This window comes from Lipophrys pholis (assembly GCF_963383615.2).
Source record: "Lipophrys pholis genome assembly, chromosome: 22".
NCBI classification, from domain to species: domain Eukaryota; kingdom Metazoa; phylum Chordata; class Actinopteri; order Blenniiformes; family Blenniidae; genus Lipophrys; species Lipophrys pholis.
In genome coordinates, this window is record NC_137644.1 from 20,765,617 (window position 1) to 20,789,987 (window position 24,371).

General features: G+C 45.7%; 1 protein-coding gene across 1 annotated transcript in view; it reads left to right on the forward strand.

The window, feature by feature from the left end:
- Positions 1 to 1,906: 1,906 nt before the first annotated feature.
- osbpl8 (oxysterol binding protein-like 8) overlaps positions 1,907 to 24,371 on the forward strand; it is a gene marked incomplete at its 3' end in the record, with an annotated part of 56,848 nt that continues 34,383 nt past the window's right edge. The window contains exons 1-2 of the mRNA XM_080491712.1: positions 1,907 to 2,168; positions 16,020 to 16,116. Coding sequence (XP_080347838.1) covers positions 16,072 to 16,116 — 45 coding nt within the window. The 5' untranslated portion in view covers positions 1,907 to 2,168; positions 16,020 to 16,071. The remainder of the gene's footprint in view (positions 2,169 to 16,019; positions 16,117 to 24,371) is intronic.

Consider the following 24,371-nt stretch of genomic DNA (forward strand, 5'->3'; position numbering starts at 1 on the left):
CTTGGGGCATCAAACTCATTTTAGTTCAGGGGCCATGTACAGCCCAGTTAATCTGGAAATAGTATAATGACCTTTATATTTAAGTTAAAGTGTTTCTTGGTTGTGGTGCAGAGTATATGTCGTGAAAGTGTCTATATTTTTGCCAAAAAATAAACAATTATTGAAAATGACGTCAATTTTAATGAAATTTTCTGGTGCAAAATACAGTGAAGTGTCCAGAAAACTTCTCCTATAGCTGCTGGATTATCGAGGTTTGTAAATCACCCTGACAGCGTGGCTTTATGTATAAAACAATTCCCACACTTTAATTTACTTTACTACTTTTAAACTCATGAGTTACTGCACAATAAAAGCACAAATTGAGTTAATGATTACCCTTTCATTTGTATTCTTATAACTATATTCTCTTAAAAGTATTTCATTCAAATAGGTTTATTTATTTATTTATTTATTTATTTATTTATTTATTTATTTATTTATTTATTTATTTATTTATTTATTTATTTATTTAATATTTTGCGTATTATCTGTCATTGTTGTGCGTGTTCCTCTGAAAAGGTCCTATTTGATTAGTGGAACAGACATTCTGAGTTTCCTGGTGTAGCCAGAGATGGCAGAGCTAAATATTATCTGATAAAAACACCTCATTCCACCTCTATGATGCTCTGGGGCTTCAGATCTGGAAGCGTCACGTGACAGCTGGAACAGCCCTGCAGTTTCTCATCTCAGCCACTAGATGTCCTCCATGTCTCATCACCAGCCTGCAAATACCCAGCAGGAGCAGTTTCTGAAAACATAAAGAAACTGATTCCACGTCCTCTGGTTTCTCAGGAGAGAATAAGGATCATGGGAACATGCTGTGTGATTGTGGTGGAGAAGAGAGGAGGAGAGCCTGACATGACTCTCTGACGTCTGAGAGGCAAATCAATCAATCATACTCGATTTTAAAAGAGGGAATGGCTCCAAATACCACTCTTTTCACTGGTATTATTCTTTTGTTTTGTTTTTATATGTGAATATGTGAATCTATCTATCCATCTATCTATCCATCTATCTATCTATCTATCTATTTATATACTTTTTTTAAATAGATATGAAAATGTTTTATCTGTATTTATTACAATTCATTTAGAACTTTATAGCACAAACAAGGATCATCCAAACAGTGCAATCCAAATAATACATTCATATCATCTTAAACTTTGATAGGTACTTATAAAGTTTGTAACTTTAACAAATACAAATGAGAATGATGCATTTTTTTTTAGAATATAAGAATATCATTTAAAAAAAATACAAAAGGGACCAGGGAAGCAGAGGGTCTCGTTATTCTTTTTGGAATGGTTCTTTAAACATCTGGACAGTTTTATTGATTTTTTTGTGTTTATGTTACTTATTGTTTGAATGTGTTCTTTAAAGTCAGTATAGAACTTCACAAGATTTGGGTTCACCTTTGCTAATCTGCATTTGTACATATGGAATCTTCCTATTTAAGTCTTTATACATGTAATAATAATATGCAATTCTACTGGTACAATCAACTTTAACATTATTTTAAATTTTACACAGTATATAATTCTTCATTTTAATCCACAGGGTAGTTGAATAAAAACTTTCGCTGTTACAAAAAGCACATTTATTTTCAATTTCTAAAAATTTGCATAAGTATACATTTGTTATCTATACGTTGTGCAAAACATTAATGTGTACTTGTTTAATTTTATTGATAATACACAATTTGTATGTAATATCCAAGCTCTGCCAACATAAACATGAACAATGTGCTCTCGTTTATGACGTCACGTAACATCTTGTCTTCGTGTGTTTTCGTGCACGATCGGAAACCGGAAGTGCGAAACACTCGGGCGACGTTGGCCCCGCCCCCGTGCATCCCGGACGGAGCCGAGCAGGCGCACCGGAGGCTAACGAGGACGCTCCGGACCGGAGGGGAGACCGACACCGGGGACAGCGCCTCAAGATTATCCAACACTTTTAGGATTCTAACGGCAGGGAGGGCGGCGGGCCGCTCGGGCCGCGGAGGAGCACGTTATCCGCCCCGGAGGCTCGTGGATCCACGGTTCTAAAGATTGAAGCTAACGGCTAGCTGCTGCAGTATTTACCTGCTGGTTTCTGCTTCACGAGGATCACAGCGAGAAACTCACACCCAGGTGAGTGTCTAAGACAACCTGCCACCTTCTCACTGTCCAGTCATTTCCGCGTGTGGGTGTGTGTGTGTGTGTGTGTGTGTGTGTGTGTGTGTGTGTGTGTGTGTGTGTGTGTGTGTGTGTGTGTGTGTGTGTGTGTGTGTGTGTGTGTGGAGCAGTGTTATGTAAGGACCCAGGATTAGTGGTTCTGATGGAGGAGCTCCAGACTGTCAGTACAAGGAGGAGTTGATGTGCTGCTTCTCATCCCTGCAGTCTGTGACTCGTGACTCAATCTGCATCAGCCTTGTTGGTTTTTTTATCTCCAGATCTGCCGTCAGTGTTTCTGGATGTCACCCCCCCCCCCCCCTTTCCCCTCCTCCCTCCTGGCTTCTTCATCCCCCCATCATATGATCCCTCCTCCCCATCTCTGGTTCTCAGTTACCACTTTCCCCTGGCAGGAGTGGAAACAGGGCAGAGCTCTTCCTACCCGTGTTGGACATCAGTACATCCGCTAGATTGGCCTCATATCAGATATCTGATATCCTGGTGTCACTGTGTGCTGCCTGCCTTTTCACAACACCTTCAGGGATTTCTTCAGCACCCTGTCGATTTCTGTAACTGGAGAAGAATTCTGTGTTTTTTATATTTTTTATCAGGAGTAACTTTTTAATTATTTGTGGTTGAAAATATAAATTAGTGTTTTAGTTCAAGCTGCTGTCTGTTTGAAACTTTTCTCACTTTCACTCGAGTTAAGAACGCTGAACCTGTTTACACGATGACGTTTCAGTGAAAACACGAGAAGTTTTATATTGACAGACCAACATTCGTTGCATTTCCCTCCGTTTCCACGAGTGTTTTTAAAAAGTGGCTTTTCCCCCAGTTTCCATGGAGACAAAGCATTTTCAGAAGGTTTCACCTGGCGGGCCCGTGGCTCCGACCACGTCCGGTAAATGAAGATCCAAAATGCTGCAAAACTTTTCTGTTTCCGATTGAAAATGTTTCCGTGCACACGGGGACTGAAATGCCGCGTCGAACGCTTGTCATTTGGCACCAGGCTCGCTGTGTTTCCTGCTGTTGTGGCAGGAGGAAATGATCTAATGCAGCCGTCCGTTCTTTCCTTTGTTTATCTTCTGAGTCGTGCAGGAAGTGTCATTCTTCACAGCTTTTATTCCCAACTCTGTTTTCTTGTGGTGAATTGGATGCGACTCTAAAGATAGTATTCTCGTGAGCCGATAGAGTACACGCCGTGTATCCTGGCCTGAGGATGATGAGGTTTGATTCTCACGATGATGACGACTCTTTTCAGTTTTCCAGTTTCCGTCCTGATCTGTGCTCATCATTGTTGTGTTTCCATCCTCCGTCCATGTGCAGGGAAACTTTACTTCAACCCTGCGGTCACAAGACCGACCAGCTCATTTGGGATTCAAATGGCGTTTCCATTCAGGCCTCTTCCAACCACCTTTTCTGACTCGTTCATCTTTGGTTGCAGAATCCACTTTTTAAGAATTAGCACAATATTGGTATCGATGTTCTGAGGAGAATAAAATGAAAATATTTCTCTTTGGGTTATTTTAAGCAGTTCCCTTGTTCACTGAAAAGGATTTTTAATTAAGAGCCGTCTAAATAAAAACAAGAGACGGTGGAGAAAGGCACTCTGCTCCCCTTTTCTAAATGTGATGCAGATTATGATCACTGCAGTTTTAAACTGATTTGTCCTCCATGGAGCCTCATCATCAGACGTTACTGGAGCTGAGATTACTTTGTGCTTTATTAAGAAAATACACTGCAGAAACATGTTAAATTATACAATTAAACATTTATTACCAAATAAACACACAGTCCTGGTATCGATTCATTTTATAGCACTGCATTAATCCACCAGAGGAAATTCATAGCGATTGACCCATCGGTAGCAGCGCTCGATGGCAGCTGGGGGGACCAAGGGTCTCCCTCAGGAGAGTGGGAGGAACCCCCCCCCCACACAGAGAACTGTAGCAGAAAGGCCCCGGGCTGGATTTGAACCCACAACCTTCTTGCTGTGAGGCGAGCGCGCTAACCACTGCCCCACCATACGGCCAGGTATCGGTTCTAATGTGAAAGGTTCCATGTGTAGTTCTGGGGGTCTATTGACATGACAGTGGTGCTCTAACTTAGTTACTTTTAAAAACAAGTAATCAGTAAAGTAACTGAGTTTAAAGGAGCAACTAGTAATCAGTAATCATTACTTTTTGGAGGTAACTGTGGCCACACTAACATATCTGGTGCCATCGAAGCAGGAGGCCGATGTTTAATTGATCATCCAGCTGATCGGACGCCTGCCGAGGGTGAAGAGAGCCAGAGGCTGGATAACCTGAGATTAACAGACACAAACCAGATTCTGATCAATGACCTGAACCAGGTTCTGCTGAAGCACTTAGCCTGTTAATGAAACGCTCTTCTCAGAAACTCTTGAGTATCGAAGCGTTTCTAGGAGGGTAGTGGAGGTGAGAAACGGGCTCTCGTGGATCATTTACCCTGGAAAGCACAGTGATGTTAATGAAGCTGGTTAATCATGTGACGTACTGCAGCTGCTTGCTGGTCTTCAAACTCTTTACCACACCGTCAATGTTTGTTTGAGAGGAGCGCTTCTAAAGCCGGCTACATTTTCTTCACACTAAGTGAAATGAAATCGTATCTAATTAGTGTTTGTCTCATGGGGGCTCTTCCGAAGCTCCGCCTGTGTCCATCGTAGCAACCATCTCCCTTTTTATAGTTTTATGTGTTTGTTGAGGAACCAGATGATGTGCGGTCGAAAGATCTTCCCAGACTAATTTGATTCAGCACGCACGCACACGCACACGCACACGCACACACACACACACACGCACACGCACACGCACACGCACACGCACACGCACACGCACACGCACACGCACACGCACACGCACACACACACACACACACACACACACACACACACACACACACACACACACACACACACACACACACACACACACAGGTTGTCAGTCGGTGAGATGGAGTTATTGGAATCAATAACCAGCCGTTCAGTTGATATCTAAAAATAGTATTGGTTGGCGTAGCAAATACTGAGCAGGTGTCTCAATAGGTTCTGGCTTCTAAATAAAAAAAAAAAGGTTGTGACCAGTTACAACCCGTTTTCCATCTTGGCAAAATGTCAGGAACTGAAAAGTATTTCTAGTTATGGAACCTGTTTCCCTACAATCCATATCACACCCTGGTCTTGCGGAGCACCACAAGAATCTATATTAGGCCCTATTTTCATCATTAATACTCATTTCTCAAAAACACATGTTTCCTACTGAACAACCCCCTATATGCTGACGATACACTTCCTGTGGAGGACCACAAGGCTCTATTTTAGGCCTTATTTTAATATTCATCAATCTGCTTGATTTGTGGTTTGTCTTTCAGGAAACTGTCTCTATTCCACTTTTGGTACGCTGACGATACCACGATTTAAATACTAGTGATTACTGTGATTTGGGTCTTTCATAGTGTGTAGTGAATCTTTAAAACGTTGTGCTGCTGCAGCACAGTCGAGCTTCCCAGCGTGGTGTACTCAGCTCCTGTAGGTTGGTGGTCATGCTGGGTGGCGCTCTCTCCTCACACTGGGCTGAACTGGAGCTTTAAGGTGTCAGGCTATTGGTGAGTGACGGTTGTGAGCAGCAGCAGTTTGGACACAGGTTTGGCTTCATATGTGGTTAAAAGGACTAATTAGTGTGGCGCTGAGGGGAGGGGAGGGGATGGAGGTTGGACCATGTAGATTAGAGGCCTGCGTCTCTTTTCAACAGACTTTGATTTAACAAGAGTAATTTGCAGAAAAGCTCCCGTCCTTTAGTCACCAGTTATTATGCTTCAGGTCTCTGGGCCCAGTTTATACTGCAGATCACATTAACCTGTTACCGTTGGGTCACTTTAGTCACCACAATGAAGTGTAACCTTCAAATCTACATGGTAACAATGTCCACATCATTCCTGGGTAACATGCTTAAATTTAGAGTATTTTCAAATCAAAGGACCTCCAGCGGTTCAGTTTTGCCCCCCGTGTTTCATCAGAGGATCCATGTTGATGATCTGTCTCTGTAAAGCCGACTCTCCCTGCCTCTGGCAGTACAGGTGAAACTAAAAGCTCCTCTGGTGCTCAGTAGGTGGCGCTGCAGCCAAATACGTCGTTGGAGGAATCTTCTTACACGTGTGGACACAGACACCCATGAGTGTGATAGAAACACTTTGAGCTCGTCTTCCAGTGGATTTGGAGCTGCAGGCTGGTGAAGGTTGTGTTTTTAGTCTCCAATGGCAGCGTACGACCTCACAGAGGAGCCACGTTACTTCAGTGTCGCCTCCCACTGGGCGCACAGGTACAACATGTAACATGTAACATGTACAAGGTGTTGCTGTGATGCTCATGAAGGCGTTCCAGTCCCGGGCCAGTGTCCCGGAGCAGGGTAGTCCTCCCAGCTGGCTGCCAGCGCTGCGATTGGACGCCTTCGCCCTGACAAAAGCCAGATGTTCTGTAAGCGAGACGGGTTCGTCCCGTGGTGGTGAATCGGTTGGCGACGGTTTGGCTTCCAGTGAGTCGTTCTGAGGCTCTGAGGAGGTCAGCTGAGGCGTCTCTGAGCAAACAGCTGTTAGAATCCCGTCCCAACCATTTCACTGTGTGTACCTTTCTTTTTATTGTCCTCCTACGTCACTGGTCCCCCACATCAAACAGAACTGAACAAACACGGCTTTAATTTAGTTAATTTTCCAACGTTCTCAGTGACTAAAGCTGTTAGATAATCGTGACCTGAGCTGAACTGGGTTTATTATTTTCTAAATGAGCGTGGTGTCCCGTGGTATGGTCTTCACTGTCCACAGGAGCATGAGGAACCTTGTAGTTACCTGAACTCTGTGACAGAACAATGGACTTGTTTTATACTGACGTGTTTCCTGCAGCTTTGGAGAAGTAAAACAGAATTCAGGACTAAAGCGTTAATTCATAATGCTTGAACTGTTCTTCCACAGCTCACGGGGCTCAGGTGGTGTGATGTCAGCCTCTCCTACTACCATCTTTTTTTGGTTTTGTCATCGTGTCCTCAGACGTCCTGTGCAGCAAGTGTCTATACCCCACACAGCTTTGTAAACAACGCTGATACAAAATTGTATTTCCTGTACTGCAGAGCTGCTTTATTTAATATCGCAAAATCTGGTTTCTAAGTAAGAAGTTCTGTTTAATTTAGCCGAGCTCTGCTTTACTTCCTCACGAGCTTTAAGAGTTTGTTTCAACCTTAACAAACCAATTGGCCTTCATGGTTTATAATTCAAAATGACAACATTCAAATATGAGTGGAAAGTGCGAGTAGTTGTGACTAAGTAGTCGTGCAGACGCCACAATCGCAAAACACAAAGAATCACCAGAACGAGGAACCGGAGAACAAACTGCTCCTCGCCTGAATCTCTGCTGCCTCGATGATGCCTCCCAGACTTTACCAGCAGAGTCCGGTTCATTCTAGGGCGGCTCTGGCTCAGTTGGTAGAGCGGGTCATCTCTCAATTGGAAGATTGCATGTTCGATTCCCCAACTGTCCATATGTTGGCACATCCTTGAGCAAGGCATTGAACCAAGCTGCTCCCGATGGATGGATGGATGGATGGATGGATGGATGGATGGATGGATGGCTCCACTGGAGTGTGAATAACATGAATCAGTGGAAAGGCAGGAGGGAAGTGAACTTTTTGTTGAACAAGGGTTTGATAGGAAAAGGTGAATTCCTCTGAGGCGTGACGTGGACCTTTGATTTCACCCTGAACGTTCTCTACAGAGCGACGCTGAGCGAGTTCCCACATGCTTGTGTGTGTTTCACTCTTCAGATGTGAAGGGCTTTCACCTTGAGAAGAGGAACAGAGTGTCTAGTTCAATCAATACGACTGACCCCCCCCCCCCCCCCGTCCAGCCTCCCTCAGATTAATCACCAACTAATGGGCTGACTCAACAACACTGTGCAGTGAATCTCTGCTCACAGGGAGTGGAGTGAAGAAGTGTGTGCCTGGTGACCACACCCTCCATTGTGCTGAACAATCCCTCCAGAGGCAGGACCATGAAACCAGAATGGAGATGTGGTACCAGTCAGCCCTGTTGCTGTTGAAACTAATTCATCTTCCCATTGAAACAGAGCATAGAATTAGGATGGGGCCCCCTGTCCCCCCCCAAAACATTTAATGGATCAGAAATCAGTCAAACTTAACCAGAGTAATGTTGAAGCTGAGTATTAGTGGACTCTTGATGGAGTGGCTGGAGAGTTCTGACCTCCGCCTGGAGTGGGATTCTCGGTCTCCCTCCGTACTGGACCTCCCCACTGCAGATCGATTACCAGAAACCGAACCAGTAATCGTTTCCTGTCTCACCTGGGTTATTTCTCCGTTACAGTGCATCAGGAAGTAAACTAGTCTGTCTTTAAAAAGCTTCTCATGTTCTTTGAGAGTATTCATCTTTGCTTTGTCTTTAACTCCGTTACTCTGACGCACGTTGGACCAGTTTTTATTTCCCTGTCAAGCCGTTGGGGCTGTAAAGGTCCTCCGGACCCAAGATGGTCTGCATGCAGCAAACAGACAGATGATCAGAGTGCCACTGCTTTTCTACCGTGAGAACAAGTTTCTACTTCCCGCTGCTCCTGATGTTTTACTTCCACTCCCTGGAGGGGTCATGTTCAGGGTCTTCACAGCTTATTTTTACTGCCTGGCTTATTTCCCTCTTCAGTTTTCTCACACATCTCAAAGGAGCAGGCACATTATAAGGAGTTGTTTCAGGAGCAGTGGTCGTTTACTTTGAAGTATTTGGTTTTATCTCAGGAGCTCGGATGCTCGTGTTGAACTGAGTCATGATACAAGGCCCGTTGTATGAACAATCTGCCGCTCGTCTCCAGGGAACAACACACCGCCCATTACGGAGTTTTCACATTCCTCCGTCTGGCTTCATCACAGAAATGAAAAGTGAAAAATGTGCAATCAGAGGTCCACGACCTGAGGCTCCTCTCTTAACATGTAATAGCGGTGATGCAGCTCCTCATGTCCACCAGAACCGAGCCCAGGAAAGCAAACAAAGGAAGGGTTCTCTTATCAGACACAACACTGCATTAACACACTCCAGCTCTCCAGTGACGAGGAGAACATGGATCCAGGAAGCAGGTTTTAAAGGGTAAAGTTAGCCTCTGCACAGAAAAACACTATATTCACCCAGTTCTAATAAATGGAGTTGAAAATAAAAAAGACCAAAGTAATGATAAAGTGGACACAATAAAGTCTTCAAGTCAGTAAAGCTGGATGGGATGCAATGCAGAATAACAAAATAAAATCAAGGAAACTATAAAAAATTTGCGAAAGATAAATGTGAACCCAGATAAAATTGGAAAAATTATAAATCAAATATAAATATCGATAAAACCAGATTGAATTTAAATGACCAAAAATTAAACAAAAGATGAACGTAATAATGACATTATGGCTAAACAACAAACTGTGAAATTAATACAAAATAAGTAAATTAAAAATAACAACCCCTTAAAAATAAAAATAAATGTTTAAAAAAAATTTTATTTAATTAATACTCATTAAATGAATGACAGTTAATCATTAAAGAGGTCAGATTAATGAAATAATCCAAAACATTGGATAAATCCATTTGTGTGTAGTTTCACTACAGAAAACAAACTGCTCCCTCTAGTGGCCCAACATGGAAACTACAATATTTTCCGCATTTCTGCTATTTCTGTGTCAAACATTGTTTTCAAAACGTTGCCTTGTAAATGTAAAACTTTTCTGAAAGGAAAACAAAAGAAAAATAATAGTTTTCCCTTGAAATGTGTAAATGTTTCATAGAGTGAAATTTAATAAATCAACAGCCTGATGTGCATTAATATCTGGTTATTTGATTTAATCTCCTCCCCTTCAGAGTGGATTTTATTGAGAGTGAGACACACACACACACACACACACACACACACACACACACACACACACACACACACACACACACACACACACACACCAGCAGCCCTGCAGCACTAGCCTACATTTGAGAGGAGGAGGGAGAGAAATATGGTGATGTCATCTGCATGCTCCGTCTTCCTCCGTCCCTCGCTCGCCCCTCTCTTCCCTCGTTCGCCCCTCTCTTCCCTCGCTCGCCCCTCTCTTCCCTCGTTCGCCCCTCTCTTCCCTCGCTCGCCCCTCTCTTCCCTCGCTCGCCCCTCTCTTCCCTCGCTCGGCGGCTGTGTTGTGAGTGTGATTCCTGCCTCTGCTGTTGGAGCTGCATTAGGTAGGTGGTCCGTCTCCGGCACTGCGCCGCTCCGTCTGCCTGCTCATGTGTTGCTCGCCGTGTGCGATGCCGTGTCTCCTGTTGCTTCCTGTCTGGAGTGTCGGACCGTTTGCATGTCAGAATGTTCCGGTGGCGTCTCCTCACACCTGATTCACGGCTGACGGTCAACTGATCTGTCACATTCCCAGGTTGAGATGAGGCTTGTGTTCACCCGCCAGCCTCACGGCTTCCTGTGTTTCCTTTAAAGGTCGTTCTCAGGTCACGTCAATTCTTGTGACCTTTGCACTCGTTGTTTCTTCTTCTGTCCCTTTTGGCGTCGCTGCTCCGCCTCGCAGCCTCTCTCTCCTTCCTGTTATGCAAGAGGCTTCAAACACATTATTCAGCAGAGCAGCGAGCGTCATCCTCAGCGTTACGACTCTGAAACAAAAACCTCTGACTGTTCTCCTCTGATGGAGGGTCGGTCCTTCATCATGAGCCCACGGCGTTTCTACCCCGATGGGTCCCACAGCGCCGAGGTCACCGCCGTCTCCTTGACAACACGGAACCAGAGAACTACCCTCCTCTTTCTCCCCGTCCTCTTCCTCTTCATCCTCCTCCCTGTCCTCGTCCTCTTCTTCCTCTTCCTCTTTCTCTTCCTCTTTCTCCCCGTCCTCTTCCTCTTCATCCTCCTCCCCGTCCTCGTCCTCTTCATCCTCTTCATCCTGCTCTTCTTCCCCGTCCCCGTCCTCTTCCTCTTCATCCTCCTCCCTGTCCTCATCCTCTTCTTCCTCCCCATGCTATTCCTCTTCATCCTCCTCCCTGTCCTCGTCCTCTTCATCCTGCTCTTCTTCCCCGTCCTCTTCCTCTTTCTCCCCGTCCTCTTCCTCTTCATCCTCCTCCCTGTCCTCGTCCTCTTCATCCTCTTCATCCTGCTCTTCCTTCCCGTCCTCTTCCTCTTCATCCTCCTCCCTGTCCTCGTCCTCTTCTTCCTCTTCCTCTTTCTCCCCGTCCTCTTCATCCTCCTCCCTGTCCTCATCCTCTTCTTCCTCTTCCTCTTTCTCCCCGTCCTCTTCCTCTTCATCCTCCTCCCTGTCCTTGTCCTCTTCATCCTCTTCATCCTGCTCTTCCTCCCCGTCCTCTTCCTCTTCATCCTCCTCCCTGTCCTCGTCCTCTTCTTCCTCTTCCTCTTTCTCCCCGTCCTCTTCATCCTCCTCCCTGTCCTCATCCTCTTCTTCCTCTTCCTCTTTCTCCCCGTCCTCTTCCTCTTCATCCTCCTCCCTGTCCTTGTCCTCCCCGTCCTCTTCCTCTTCATCCTCCTCCCCGTCCTCTTCCTCTTCATCCTCCTCCCTGTCCTCGTCCTCTTCATCCTCTTCATCCTGCTCTTCCTCCCCGTCCTCTTCCTCTTCATCCTCCTCCCTGCCCTCGTCCTCTTCCTCCCATTCCTCTTCCTCCCATCAACAATCCCGTCCTCATCTTCCTCTTAGTCACCTTGTTGCTTCTAAAAGCTTTTTCATTCTCCAGGTGACTCTACATGAATGAAAGCTAAACATTGAAGGAGCGTCTGGGAGGGAACAAGGACGTCTCTGTCTTATTGTTTACTCAGTTGATTTCCTGGACCAGGCTTCACTGTGTGTTGGTGCTTCACTGGTGCTTCACTGTGTGTTGGTGCTTCACTGGTGCTTCACTGTGTGTTGGTGCTTCACTGGTGCTTCACTGTGTGTTGGTGCTTCACTGGTGCTTCACTGTGTGTTGGTGCTTCACTGGTGCTTCACTGTGTGTTGGTGCTTCACTGGTGCTTCACTGTGTTTTGGTGCTTCACTGGTGCTTCACTGGTGCTTCACTGTGTGTTGGTGCTTCACTGTGTGTTGGTGCTTCACTGGTGCTTCACTGTGTGTTGGTGCTTCACTGGTGCTTCACTGGTGCTTCACTGTGTGTTGGTGCTTCACTGTGTGTTGGTGCTTCACTGGTGCTTCACTGTGTGTTGGTGCTTCACTGGTGCTTCACTGTGTGTTGGTGCTTCACTGTGTGTTGGTGCTTCACTGGTGCTTCGCTGGTGCTTCGCTGTGTGTTGGTGCTTCGCTGTGTGTTGGTGCTTCGCTGTGTGTTGGTGCTTCGCTGTGTGTTGGTGCTTCACTGGTGCTTCGCTGTGTGTTGGTGCTTCGCTGTGTGTTGGTGCTTCACTGGTGCTTCACTGTGTGTTGGTGCTTCACTGTGTGTTGGTGCTTCACTGGTGCTTCACTGTGTGTTGGTGCTTCACTGGTGCTTCGCTGTGTGTTGGTGCTTCGCTGTGTGTTGGTGCTGGTGCCAGATGTTGTGCAGCAGCTTTAATAGAGAGCACGAGACACATAAGTTGCTTGGAATGACTCAGATTTGCTCTCAGCTGATGGGAGCAGGATGTTTTCAGTGTCACTGAGGAGAAGTAAAGGAGGAAGAGGCCTGGAGAGATCATTCATCGTCAAAGCTTCAGCTCTTCTTTTCTTTAAAAGACGTCCAACTTTTAGAATTCGATGTCAAGAATTCCAAACTGTCAAATACATCAACCTCAAACTTTTATGTAACTGCTGGCTGTTCACTACTTTGTTTAAGTTTAATCAAATTAAGAAGGACTTCACTCTGCTTCACGCTGCTTGATGCGGCTTGACGCTGCTTCTCAATGCTTTACGCTGCTTGACGCTGCTCCTTGCTGCTTCACGCTGCTTCACGCTGCTTCACGCTGCTTCACGCGGCTTCACGCTGCTTCATGCTGCTTGATGCTGCTTGACGCTGCTTCTCGCTGCTTCACGCCGCTTGATGCTGCTTGACGCTGCTTCTCGCTGCTTCACGCTTCTTCTCGCTGATTCACGCTGCTTCACGCTGCTTCTCGCTGCTTCATGCTGCTTCATGCTGCTTCATGCTGCTTGACACTGCTTCATGCTGCTTCATGCTGCTTCATGCTGCTTGACGCTGCTTCTCGCTGCTTCACGCCGCTTGATGCTGCTTGACGCTGCTTCTCGCTGCTTCACGCTTCTTCTCGCTGATTCACGCTGCTTCACACTGATTCACGCTGCTTCTCGCTGCTTCATGCTGCTTCACGCTGCTTCACGCTGCTTGACGCGGCTTCACGCTGCTTCATGCTGCTTGATGCTGCTTGACGCGGCTTCACGCTGCTTCATGCTGCTTGATGCTGCTTGACGCGGCTTCTCGCTGCTTCACGCTGCTTGACGCGGCTTCACGCTGCTTCATGCTGCTTGATGCTGCTTGACGCTGCTCCTTGCTGCTTCACGCTGCTTCACGCTGCTTGACGCGGCTTCTCGCTGCTTCACGCCGCTTGATGCTGCTTGACGCTGCTTCTCGCTGCTTCACGCTTCTTCTCGCTGATTCACGCTGCTTCACGCTGCTTCTCGCTGCTTCATGCTGCTTTCATTCCTCACAAGCAAACTGAGCAACTCCTGTTTGTGCCTCCATCAAAATAATCAAATCCATAAATGTTCATATCTGTCAGGAGTTTTCTCCAGGAGCTAGATTTCATTAGCAGTTATCTCGAGGGACTCGCATTCAGTCAGACTCTGATGTTGATTTATTCCCAGTCAAACGCAGTACCGCTGGCAGCGTCCTCACTGCACAGTACTGCGTTTATCACAAGTCTCAGGATCGGGGCGGTAAATGACCTTCCCACGGCCTCATGAGGCTTTTACTGCAGCGCCTCCCAGCTGCCATCGGTCTTCATAAGTCTGCCCTTTCCGTCGTGATCAAATCACCAGTGGTGGCACAGTGGATGAAGGCAAGAAGAGACAAACACCATCACCTATTTTCTCCAGAGAAACAGCCAAACAAATCTTATTCTCTCACCATTACTGCGTTATTTGCAATCTAGCTACTGAATCGCAGTTTTATCTTAAATGTGTGTCTTTCCCACAGAATCCATAATGAGGCCTTGTTTACACCGAAACGTTTCAGGTGAAAACACATCGAGACAAAGACAAACATCCCTTTAAAATATACATTTTTTTCACACCTTCACAAAAATAGTATGCACAGTGTGTACAGGATTCCAGCTGGCGGCGCCGCTGGGTCACAGTAGTTTGAATTTTCGCTTCACCTCCATAATTGTCCCGTTTCAAAACTACTGGAGTTGTTCTGAAAGGGGTTGAACTGGCGACCAGCTGATGGTTTGTCCTGTTAGCTTTATTATCTGGAATGGATCCAGCCCTGCTGCCCTCGGTCTCGGTGGGAGAAACCAGGTGCAGAAGCAGGATGGGTCAGTCCAGAACAATCCCTCACTGCAGAACTCAAGTCTTCATTCAGCTACCAGACAAGAACCTGCCGACCCCTGACCTCATGTCGCTTTGTGAAGATGATATTGACTGTTTGCATCATACTGAAGAACGTTATTGTATTCAGTGCAGTTCTGACATGATGGACAAATTGTCTTGAATTGTTGAAGCAAACATGATATACAAGAACAAAAACACAAAATATACTCGTCCTTAATCTTTCTTTTAGCACCACATCAAAATGTCTAAGCAGCTATAATTCCTGCGGTTTGCCTCATCACAGGTACACTGGCTCACCAAGTCCTCACCTGCTTCAGTGGAGCAGCTCAGTGACCCGCCAGCGCAGGTGGATAAAGGTTAAACACGGTCACGCCTCGACAGGTAAAACCTGCCTGCAGCTGCTGGACACTCGCTTGGGAGTAAAGTGACTTTATGCGAGCAGGGTGATGATGAGCTTCGTCGTCGGGGCAAAAAATCAGCATCAGTTTGTTCTTCTTCTGCACTGTGAGCTGCCACCAAAGCCTCGTGTTCTGGTGTTAGAGCGCTGCAGAGGAGTCCACTGTCCCAGAGTAGCCGTCCCACATGAGGTTAGAGGCCCGGTTAAAAACTGCTGTGCTATTCTGAGCCCAAAGAAATATCAAGTTCTGTCTGTTCTGACTGAAGTCTGAGCAGAAAATTTACTTCAAACTCAATCAGATTTATGGAAGCAGCTGCTTGGCCTGTGTGTGTGTGTGTGTGTGTGGCCAGATGTTTGTTCTGCAGACTTAAACCTGCTCAAGGTGTCAGACTCCGACCCGGTTCAGTGAGAGCAGTTTGCAACTTGTGTGAATTCGACCTAATTGAGGTCATTTGAATGTGAAGTCTTCATCTGCTGGCCTGATGGGAAGCAACAGGACAAAAACACAGCCGGGTGGAAATCAGGGACAAGAGAAAGTGTCCTGGTGTGTGAGAGCAACACAAAGACATCAACATCATGATAATCATGTTATCGCAGCCCTGGACAACCTGCTCAGCTGGAACTGTGCAGACGTCACAGTAGGCAGCAGAGAGTAAAGTAAACCTGCACAGTGCAAAGAAAACTACAGTCCCTAAGATTTAATATCAATTCATTAGATGTTAATCTCTTGGTTCTTGCAGGTAACAGTGTTCTCTCTCTTGCCTCTAATTCACCCCTGCTGTATGTTGACAGTGTTAGTGCGACCCGAACATCAGTGGAAGAAACCGACTCTGGATATCTTTCAGACAGCGATCCAGAACGGACGCCGTCAAAGCTTCCTCGCTGACGCTGACAAGAACATCAAGGTCACATGTTTCCTCTCCTTCTTTCCAGGAATGTGGCCATCGGAGAGGCGCTGACGGCCAGACTCTGGTTCATCGCCACCATGGAGTCGTCCTCCGAGTCCCAGCAGGAGCCCGAGAAAACTTTGGTGAGTCAGAGAAGCTCATGGAGCCACAAACCCCCCACCACTGCAGGGTTTGTACGAAGGGATGCAGACACAGTGAAACTAGCATTGATGGAGCAGTGTTGGTTGAAGACCTGCTCCACTGACGGTGCAGCCACCCACCTCTCCTCCAGGCTCATCCTCTCTTACAGACCAGATAGACTTCACTCTGGCTTCATGTACAGATTCAAACTGGAAGGTTCCTGTTTTCTGCCAGCGGCAGGACAGACACAGCTGAAGATTTAACAAAATAAAGGTCTGGAATTCAAACAGAAAAAAAGATTTTTCCTGGAAACAGTGGATTTGTCTTCCAGAGTGCTGGTTTCATCAAATAAACATGTTTTATAATTCAAATAAAGCAGGCCTTGTAACTCTTCATATCAAACATGTTTAATCTCAGGTTAACTAGCGGTGGTGGACATCCTGAAGAAAGTAGGCCCCTGGACAGAACGCTTCAGGGTTTTCTTCATTACTTTAACGCAGAAAATACAAAACACTGAAAAGAATGTTGTGACTTCTTGCACTGTATTATTATTTACCGTGGTATTTCTGCAGGCCGTCATGGTGGGACTCTGAGCTCTTCTTTACACAACAATCTTCTCAAGTGAAAACACAAAATGCAACTTTATGAAAAATGACTCCCAAGGTGGAACTTTTTCAAAACCCTCAGTAGTTAAATACTTCTTCGATGGACAATAACAACAAGGTTTCTTCTATGATGTCATGACTCCCAGCACATGCTTCTTCTCTGAGGAAGAAGTTTAAAAGTCTGTAGAAGGAGACGAAAGGGAAGGTTGTAGAGGAAGGAGATGAATAAGACGCTAACCATGAAGGGCTGAGGGTAAACCAGGACTGGTGATGCAACAAATTTAGAGAGTAAGAGAAGAGAGAGAGAGAGAGAGAGAGAGAGAGAGAGAGAGAGAGAGAGAGGAGAGAGAGAGAGAGAGAGAGAGAGAGAGAGAGAGAGAGAGAGAGAGAGAGAGAGGAGAGAGAGAGAGAGAGAGGAGAGAGAGAGAGAGAGAGAGAGAGAGAGAGAGAGAGAGAGAGAGATGAGAGAGGAGAGGAGAGAGAGAGAGAGAGAGAGAGAGAGAGAGAGAGAGAGAGAGAGAGAGAGAGAGAGAGAAGAGAGAGAGAGAGAGAGAGAGAGAGAGAGAGAGAGAGAAGAGAGAGAGAGAGAGAGGAGAGAGAGAGTAGAGAGAGAATGTCTCCTCCCTTCAGTGTTGTTCAGGGCTGAGCTCAGCAGCTTGTCGGACCCACTTCAGTCAGAATAATCAGCAGCAGCGACAGTCTCTGCTCCCTCAGGCCGACACTCACGGTTACGTACTTCCTCTCTTCCTGCGAGCCTCAGCGCAGGGGCAGCAGCTGCTGGAGGTTCTGTAGAGCTGGACTAGAACCAACGACACTGTTGCTTTGAGTGTCGACCAACATATTGTGAAAGATGTCAATGTGCAGAGAATCCTCAGACTGATGGGAAACAACAACTTTTGCACCAATTCTTCCAGGAAAAGAGGGAAATCATGCTGCGATGTGATGAAATGATTAAATCTGGCAAGAAATGCTTCCCTGAACAAACTAAAATCACCAACCAAGGCGACGTTTAGAAAACAGTTTCCAGTGAAAACGGGAAACCTTCCTGTCGTTTCGGTGTCTGTTTTCACACCGACGTTGCTCACGCTGAAAACGCAGGTTCTTGAAAATGCTGCAACGGAGCATGAGCACCACGTCTGTAATGAATAGTTCTTCTGCACATGAGCGAATAGACGGACAAAACAAAGTTTCCTCCTGAGTGACATGACTCCATACTCCTGGGACTTGATACTTTGATTTTGACAATCACCGTAATAACAATCCAACTTGGTAGTTTTATTTTGACAGTCACTGTAATAACAATCCAACTTGGTAGTTTTATTTTGACAGTCACTGTAATAACAATCCAACTTGGTGGTCTGTCCACTAGAATGTCCGTGTCCTCCTGTTGTTGATGTTTAGAGCTCATTGCTCTCGTGTCTGTCTGTCTGTCTGTCTGTCTGTCTGTCTGTCTGTCTGTCTGTTTGCTTTCATTTCTGTTGTTTCCATGGAAATGGACATCGTCTTTAAAACGAGTTCTAAACCAGGTACTTTTCTGAAAGAAGAATTGAACAATGATCTATTTCCACTTCAGCCATTGTTGTATAAAAGGTTCTGAAGCTCTCTGGGTTCCTTGTTTGCATATTAAGTGGTTCCTCAGCTTGTTGGACTGGAAAAGCTTCAAAAATTTGTCATCAAAGTTCCCTGGACGTTACTGCTTCAGGGTCCCCGGCTCGTTGGTTTGTTTATTCTGCATGACTTTCCCCAGGTTTGCTGCAGATTGGAGGACGGTGCCGTGAAGTGGAGCGGCTGTCAATGTTGGCAAATTTAGTTTGTTTGATAAGACTTGACCTGCAAACTAGAAGGTCTCCAGTCCATGTCTCCTTTCAGCCTCTACATTTACCGACTGCATGAAGGTCGTTAAGTCGAGTGACAACCTCTCATACTTCATGCTTCTTGTTGGGCTCCACAATAAATCGCACATTTAAACTACAAGGATCGAGGAATAATGTGCAAAAAGTGCTGCGAGTGTCTCTCCCTGATGCATCTCTCCACTGAATTAGGTTCATTTCTGCTTTCTGTCCAGGGAATCTCTTCAATAACGGCCAAATAGGCCACCAGGACCCTTGATTGCTGACGTCTGACAGTGTGTGGCGTTTCACTGTGCACATTAAGCAATTATATGTTGCATGGAAGCAGTTACATAATCAGGAAATGCTTTTGTTTCCAACCTTTTTGACCCCAGACTCACAAGAAAAGCCCCGCAGGAGTTCTCTGTTGGAACCAGGAGGGGCAGGTTATTGTGAAAGTGCTCATCAGGCTGCTGCAACTCAGACTTTATCATGTGTCCCGGACCAGAAAGAACTTCAGTTCTAAAGTCCAAAAAGCTTTCTGATACAAAAACACCCAGGTTCAGTTGGAGCCGCTGGCCAGGAGCTCATGCATGCATGTAGAATCATATTCTCATTTATTAACCCCGACAATTATTAGTCACTCTCACAGTAAACGATTGTAGAATGTTAATGAGCACAAAGCAGGGTTTACTAAAAACACTAACCTTCAGCAAAAAGCTGAAAAGAGGAAAACAGCAGTGCCGTGCAGTTCCAACAAGCTGCGTTTCAGAACGGAAGCAGTTGTTTCTTCATTTTTGTGCTTTTGTTTTCTGCCTGAGGCTGACTGCTGCAGTACCATGACATACCTGCTGCAGTACCATGACATACCTGCTGCAGTACCATGACATACAGTACCTGCTGGCAGGTACTGTATGTCATGGTACTGCATGGTACTGCAGCAGGCAATTTACAAACTGTTTGAAGGACTTTGTAAAGAACCACATTCAAAAGGCCTTTCTGTGACTACTTCCTGTCTGCTTCGGTCTCCTCTGCACAAGTTTAACATCCATCCATCCATCCATCCCTTCATTCCTCCATCCATTCATCCATCCCTCCATCCCTTCATCCCTTCATTCCTCCATCCATCCCTTCATTCCTCCATCCATCCATCCGTTGTGTCCAACCCCCCCTCATGAAAGATAAATCATGAGACAAACACAGCAGCCTCCTCTCCCTGGATATCCGGAGGTTTCCTGTTAGCAGTGAGGACAAACGTCGACAAACAGAAATCCATGTGCTGCTCAGTTACTGTACCTCTCCATGGACTTCCTGCCGGCTGGACGGAGCGCTGCCTTTCCTTTCTGAGCTGTTATCTGGAGCTGAACTCCAACACTGTCATGAGCATCTTTCACAACGTTTGTCTGGTTCATTTTCTGTAAATCGTAAAGAGGATCCGATCTGGCAGAAAGGATGAACATACAAAATGTTAAAAAAAAAACATGGATTGCAACTTTTTAGTCAATGAAGCTGCTGTTCCTAATTTGTCCTCTAGGGGTTTCCTGTGTCGATAAGACTCGAGGTCATTGGATGAGAAAACTGATCAGACAATGCTTGGAGCTAAGAGATCATATAAATCAGTTAAAGCTGGTTACCTGACTCTTATCATAAAAACCATTAACATGAGCAGGAACCAGTGAAGCAGCATAAAGGTTGTTTAGAGTTTAAACACAAAGTTTTATTGCCATTAAAGGACAAGTTTTGAGTTTCATCCCTTCACTTTATGTTTGTTGGGTGTTTGTGTTTGTGTTAAAACCAACTAGAAATGACTGTGTTGTATGTGGTGCTATATGAATAAGTTTAAAGAACTAAAACCAATGAACATATTATTAGTATTTGAAGTCTCTTTTCAAATGTAATAGATTCACTCTTAGTTGCTAAGCTGGAATCACAGCTGAAGTTTCAGTTTTATTAATTATCAACCTTAAATTAGCATGAATCTAAATGAAGTAAGTAAAAAGAATTATGTTTTTAAACTCTTCAAATGTCAGAAACAGCTTGAGAATGTTTTAGCATTCGGTGTATAAAGGAAACTTGTACACAGACCCGGATGAGTGGTTGGTGGTACAGTAATGTGGGTCATGGTGCCAGAAGTCTGGTGGGATGATGATAATCAGGAAATGCTGCTTTCTCTGATCAGAGCTGCTCAAACTACAACGGGTGAAGTGATCGTTCTGCTCAGCTTCTCCTTTCTGAGGTGAATATAGTTTCAAGAAAATAATCTCAATTTGTTTCAGACAGACTAGATTAAAAGAGTGAACTGCTGCATGTTATTTTCACTGAGAATTAAATTATTTCAAAGTAAAGGATCATTTGAAAGATTGAAGGATGTTTTGTTTTTGCAAGAGTTTTACTATTTCACATTGTTCTTCAGTTTGTTCGCTGGTTTCCTGGTTTAGATGAATTTGCTAAATTCCAAACAATTATCTGAATCATTGTGAGTCAGAAGCCTTAACACACCGACATCATGCCCGGTTTCTTTTGAAATATCAGCATGACTTCCCTAAAATAGAAATAACTTCTGTTTCCACCGTGAGTAAATGTGTCCGTGAGAAAGAGAAGCTGCTGCTGCGCTTTAAAAAGAATCTACATGATCGAGTGTCTCAATAATCAATAACTGCTCAATAGAACAGAGTCACTCAAAGGAATGAATGGAAAACTTTGCACTCCTTTGCATTCACATTCACACAGCAACGTTTTGAAAATCATGTCTGTTTCCACGGAAACGGCAGAAGTGCTGAGAACCCTGGAGTCGGCATGCCAGGCCACAAGTTGGCGCTGTTGGTCATGTTTGTAATGAAACCACACACACATGCAGCAGAGAACAACGCGCTCTAAACATTAACAAACTGAGAAGTTGGATTGTTATCACGGTGACTGTCAAAATAAAAGCACCAAGTCCAGGAGAAAATGGAGTCATGATCAGAATCAGGGAGTCATGACACCACGGAGGAAAACTGTTGTTATTGTCCATCTACTCGCTCATAAGTAAAAGAACTATTTTTAAATCTTCGTGGAAATGTTGCAGCGAAAAGTTGTTTCCCTGTTTCATTGTCGGAGTTCATCGTCGCAACGCGTTCACCAAGTTCAGAGGCTCCGAGCGTCAAAACAGACTGTTGGTGGAAGTCTTGACTGCAGCTCCTGGACTCCTGCTGCTCTGTGGGCGGAGTCTTTACTCGGGTGGGCGGAGTCTCTGCTCTGGTGGGCGGGGTCTCTACTCCGACGGGCGGAGTATCTGCTCTTGTGGGCGGAGTATCTGCTCTTGTGGGCGGAGTCTATGCTTTGGTGGGCGGAGTCTCTGTTCTGGTGGGCGGGGTCTCTGCTCCGGTGGGCGGGGTCTCTACTCCGGTGGGCGGAGTCTCTGCTCTGGTGGGCGGGGTCTCTGCTCTGGTGGGCGGAGTCTCTGCTCTGGTGGGCGGAGTCTCTGCTCTGGTATTGTCTTGCTGGAGCTTGAATTCCCTCTGGATGTGAGCAGGCGATTTAAAACAGGATATGCTCTTTTAGCAGTGACAGGTTGGTTGAGGCTCAGTAGTAGTCGTATTTCTACCAACCCCAGTGTTGGAGGTTTGATCAGTCGTTTCCATAAGTTGAAGTGTCCTTGAGCAAGACACGGAACCCCCATTTTGTGTGAATACGAGGATCTCGTCCAGAGCCCTGGCACTGCTCGAGGACTAAGAGGGATTTTTATCTAAAACGGTCTAAAGCTTTCAGATGTGTGAGGTGGATGCAGGTTCGTCTGCTGAGAATTAAAGATGTGCGCTTCGTTTGTGGTGAACATGCTTCTGTGTTCCACAGCACCGACTTCAAACTCACTAATCCAGGACAGGAAGAGCCTCTTAACCAAACCATGGAACACACACTTTGGATTTCTTCTGGATTCCCACACGACCCCATCAGGCAACCTAATTGCCCGTCCTTGCCTTTGAGGGTGACCATGGTGTCTTTTCATGGTGACGCACCACAGAACAGCAGCTCCTCCTCTCTCATCTTGCTAAATGAAATAACGGCCTGGTTCTCAGCGAGGCTGACGACTGCCTGTCCTGGAACGCTGTTTATCAAACAGCCCCGCCTCTCCAGCCCTGCACCATGACACACTTTAATTACGGCGGCGGCGGCGGCTGTGTTTCCTCCTCGGCTGTAAATGATCAGAATCTGGACCCGGCCCAGTGGCGCCGAGCTCCCCGGCCTCAGCGTCTCCTCTGTTGGAGGAAATCCTTCTAACACCTTTGGTGTTGACCACCGCTGACCACCACTGACCACCACTGACTACCGCTGACCACCACTGACCACCGCTGACTACCACTGACCACCACTGACTACCGCTGACCACCACTGACCACCGCTGACTACCGCTGACCACCACTGACCACCGCTGACCACCACTGACCACCACTGACTACCGCTGACCACCACTGACCACCGCTGACTACCGCTGACCACCACTGACCACCGCTGACCACCACTGACCACCACTGACTACCGCTGACCACCACTGACTACCGCTGAACACCACTGCCCACCGCTGACCACCGCTGCCCACCGCTGACCACCACTGCCCACCACTGCCCACCGCTGCCCACCGCTGACCACCACTGCCCACCACTGCCCACCACTGCCCACCGCTGCCCACCGCTGACCACCACTGACCACCGCTGCCCACCACTGACCACCGCTGACCACCACTGCCCACCGCTGACCACCACTGTGTGTCTGTGCTGCAGGAGGACACGCTGCTACCAGTTCAATCTTCTTTTTACCATACCATCATCTGTAGGGACGCACCAGTATCTCTTGTTTAAAGGACGAGTATGAACCTCTAGCTACTGGTCAATACTGAGTACAGATAAAACCTATAAGATACCACAAAGCCTAATTTATACTTCAGACGCTCTTTATAAACACATAATGTGACTCAAACTTTTCTGGAAATCCTCCAAGCATCAATCAAAGCAGCACATTCCTGCAGAGATTCGTTAAAGGATTTATTACCGAGGAGCTGCGGAACATTCCTCCAACTCTAGAGCAGCTCCACACACACACACACACACACACACACACACACACACACACACACACACACACACACGCACAGATACATGACTCATACTGCGCTTTACACTAACAATACAGTTAACAGTTTGAGGAAATACTGATCAGGATGACATTGAGTCTGGATTTTATTCCCTTAATCTTTTTCATGATGCTCATGTCTTTGAGCTTTTTAATTCCAAATAACTAATAATAATAATAATAATACATTTAATTTCTAATGCACTTTTCTTTTAAAAAATCTCACAGTTCTTCAAGCAAATTAAAAAGAACAGTGTTCTTACTCTTCTTGGATCTAATTTTAACAAAAGAAAATGTTTGTTTTTCTTGTATATTTCAATCCAGCAACATTTAAATGTGAATATGTTTATTGTTGTTTTTAGTTCACTTTCTAGATTCCAATGCTGATGTGCTTGTGACTTCTGGTCTTTTGTCAACAGCTGTAATGTCTGAACAGTGACGTGAAATGACAGATAGTTTAGTGCTGTTTAGTCATATTATCATGAATATGTGATTTATCGGTGTGTCTATTATATTAGAAGCTGGGAGAGATTCCATCCTGTTCCTTTCTTTTACCTTTAAACCCACAGACAGAAGAAGTCCCTGGCCTGCAGCTCTATTTGGGCCTGGGTTTTAAATCTTGATCTGTTTCTCTGGGTGTCACTGGAACAATCTGCTCTTCAGATGTTGAAAATTGAGGGGAACAAATTGACGTGGTTATCTCGGCTCTTCCTG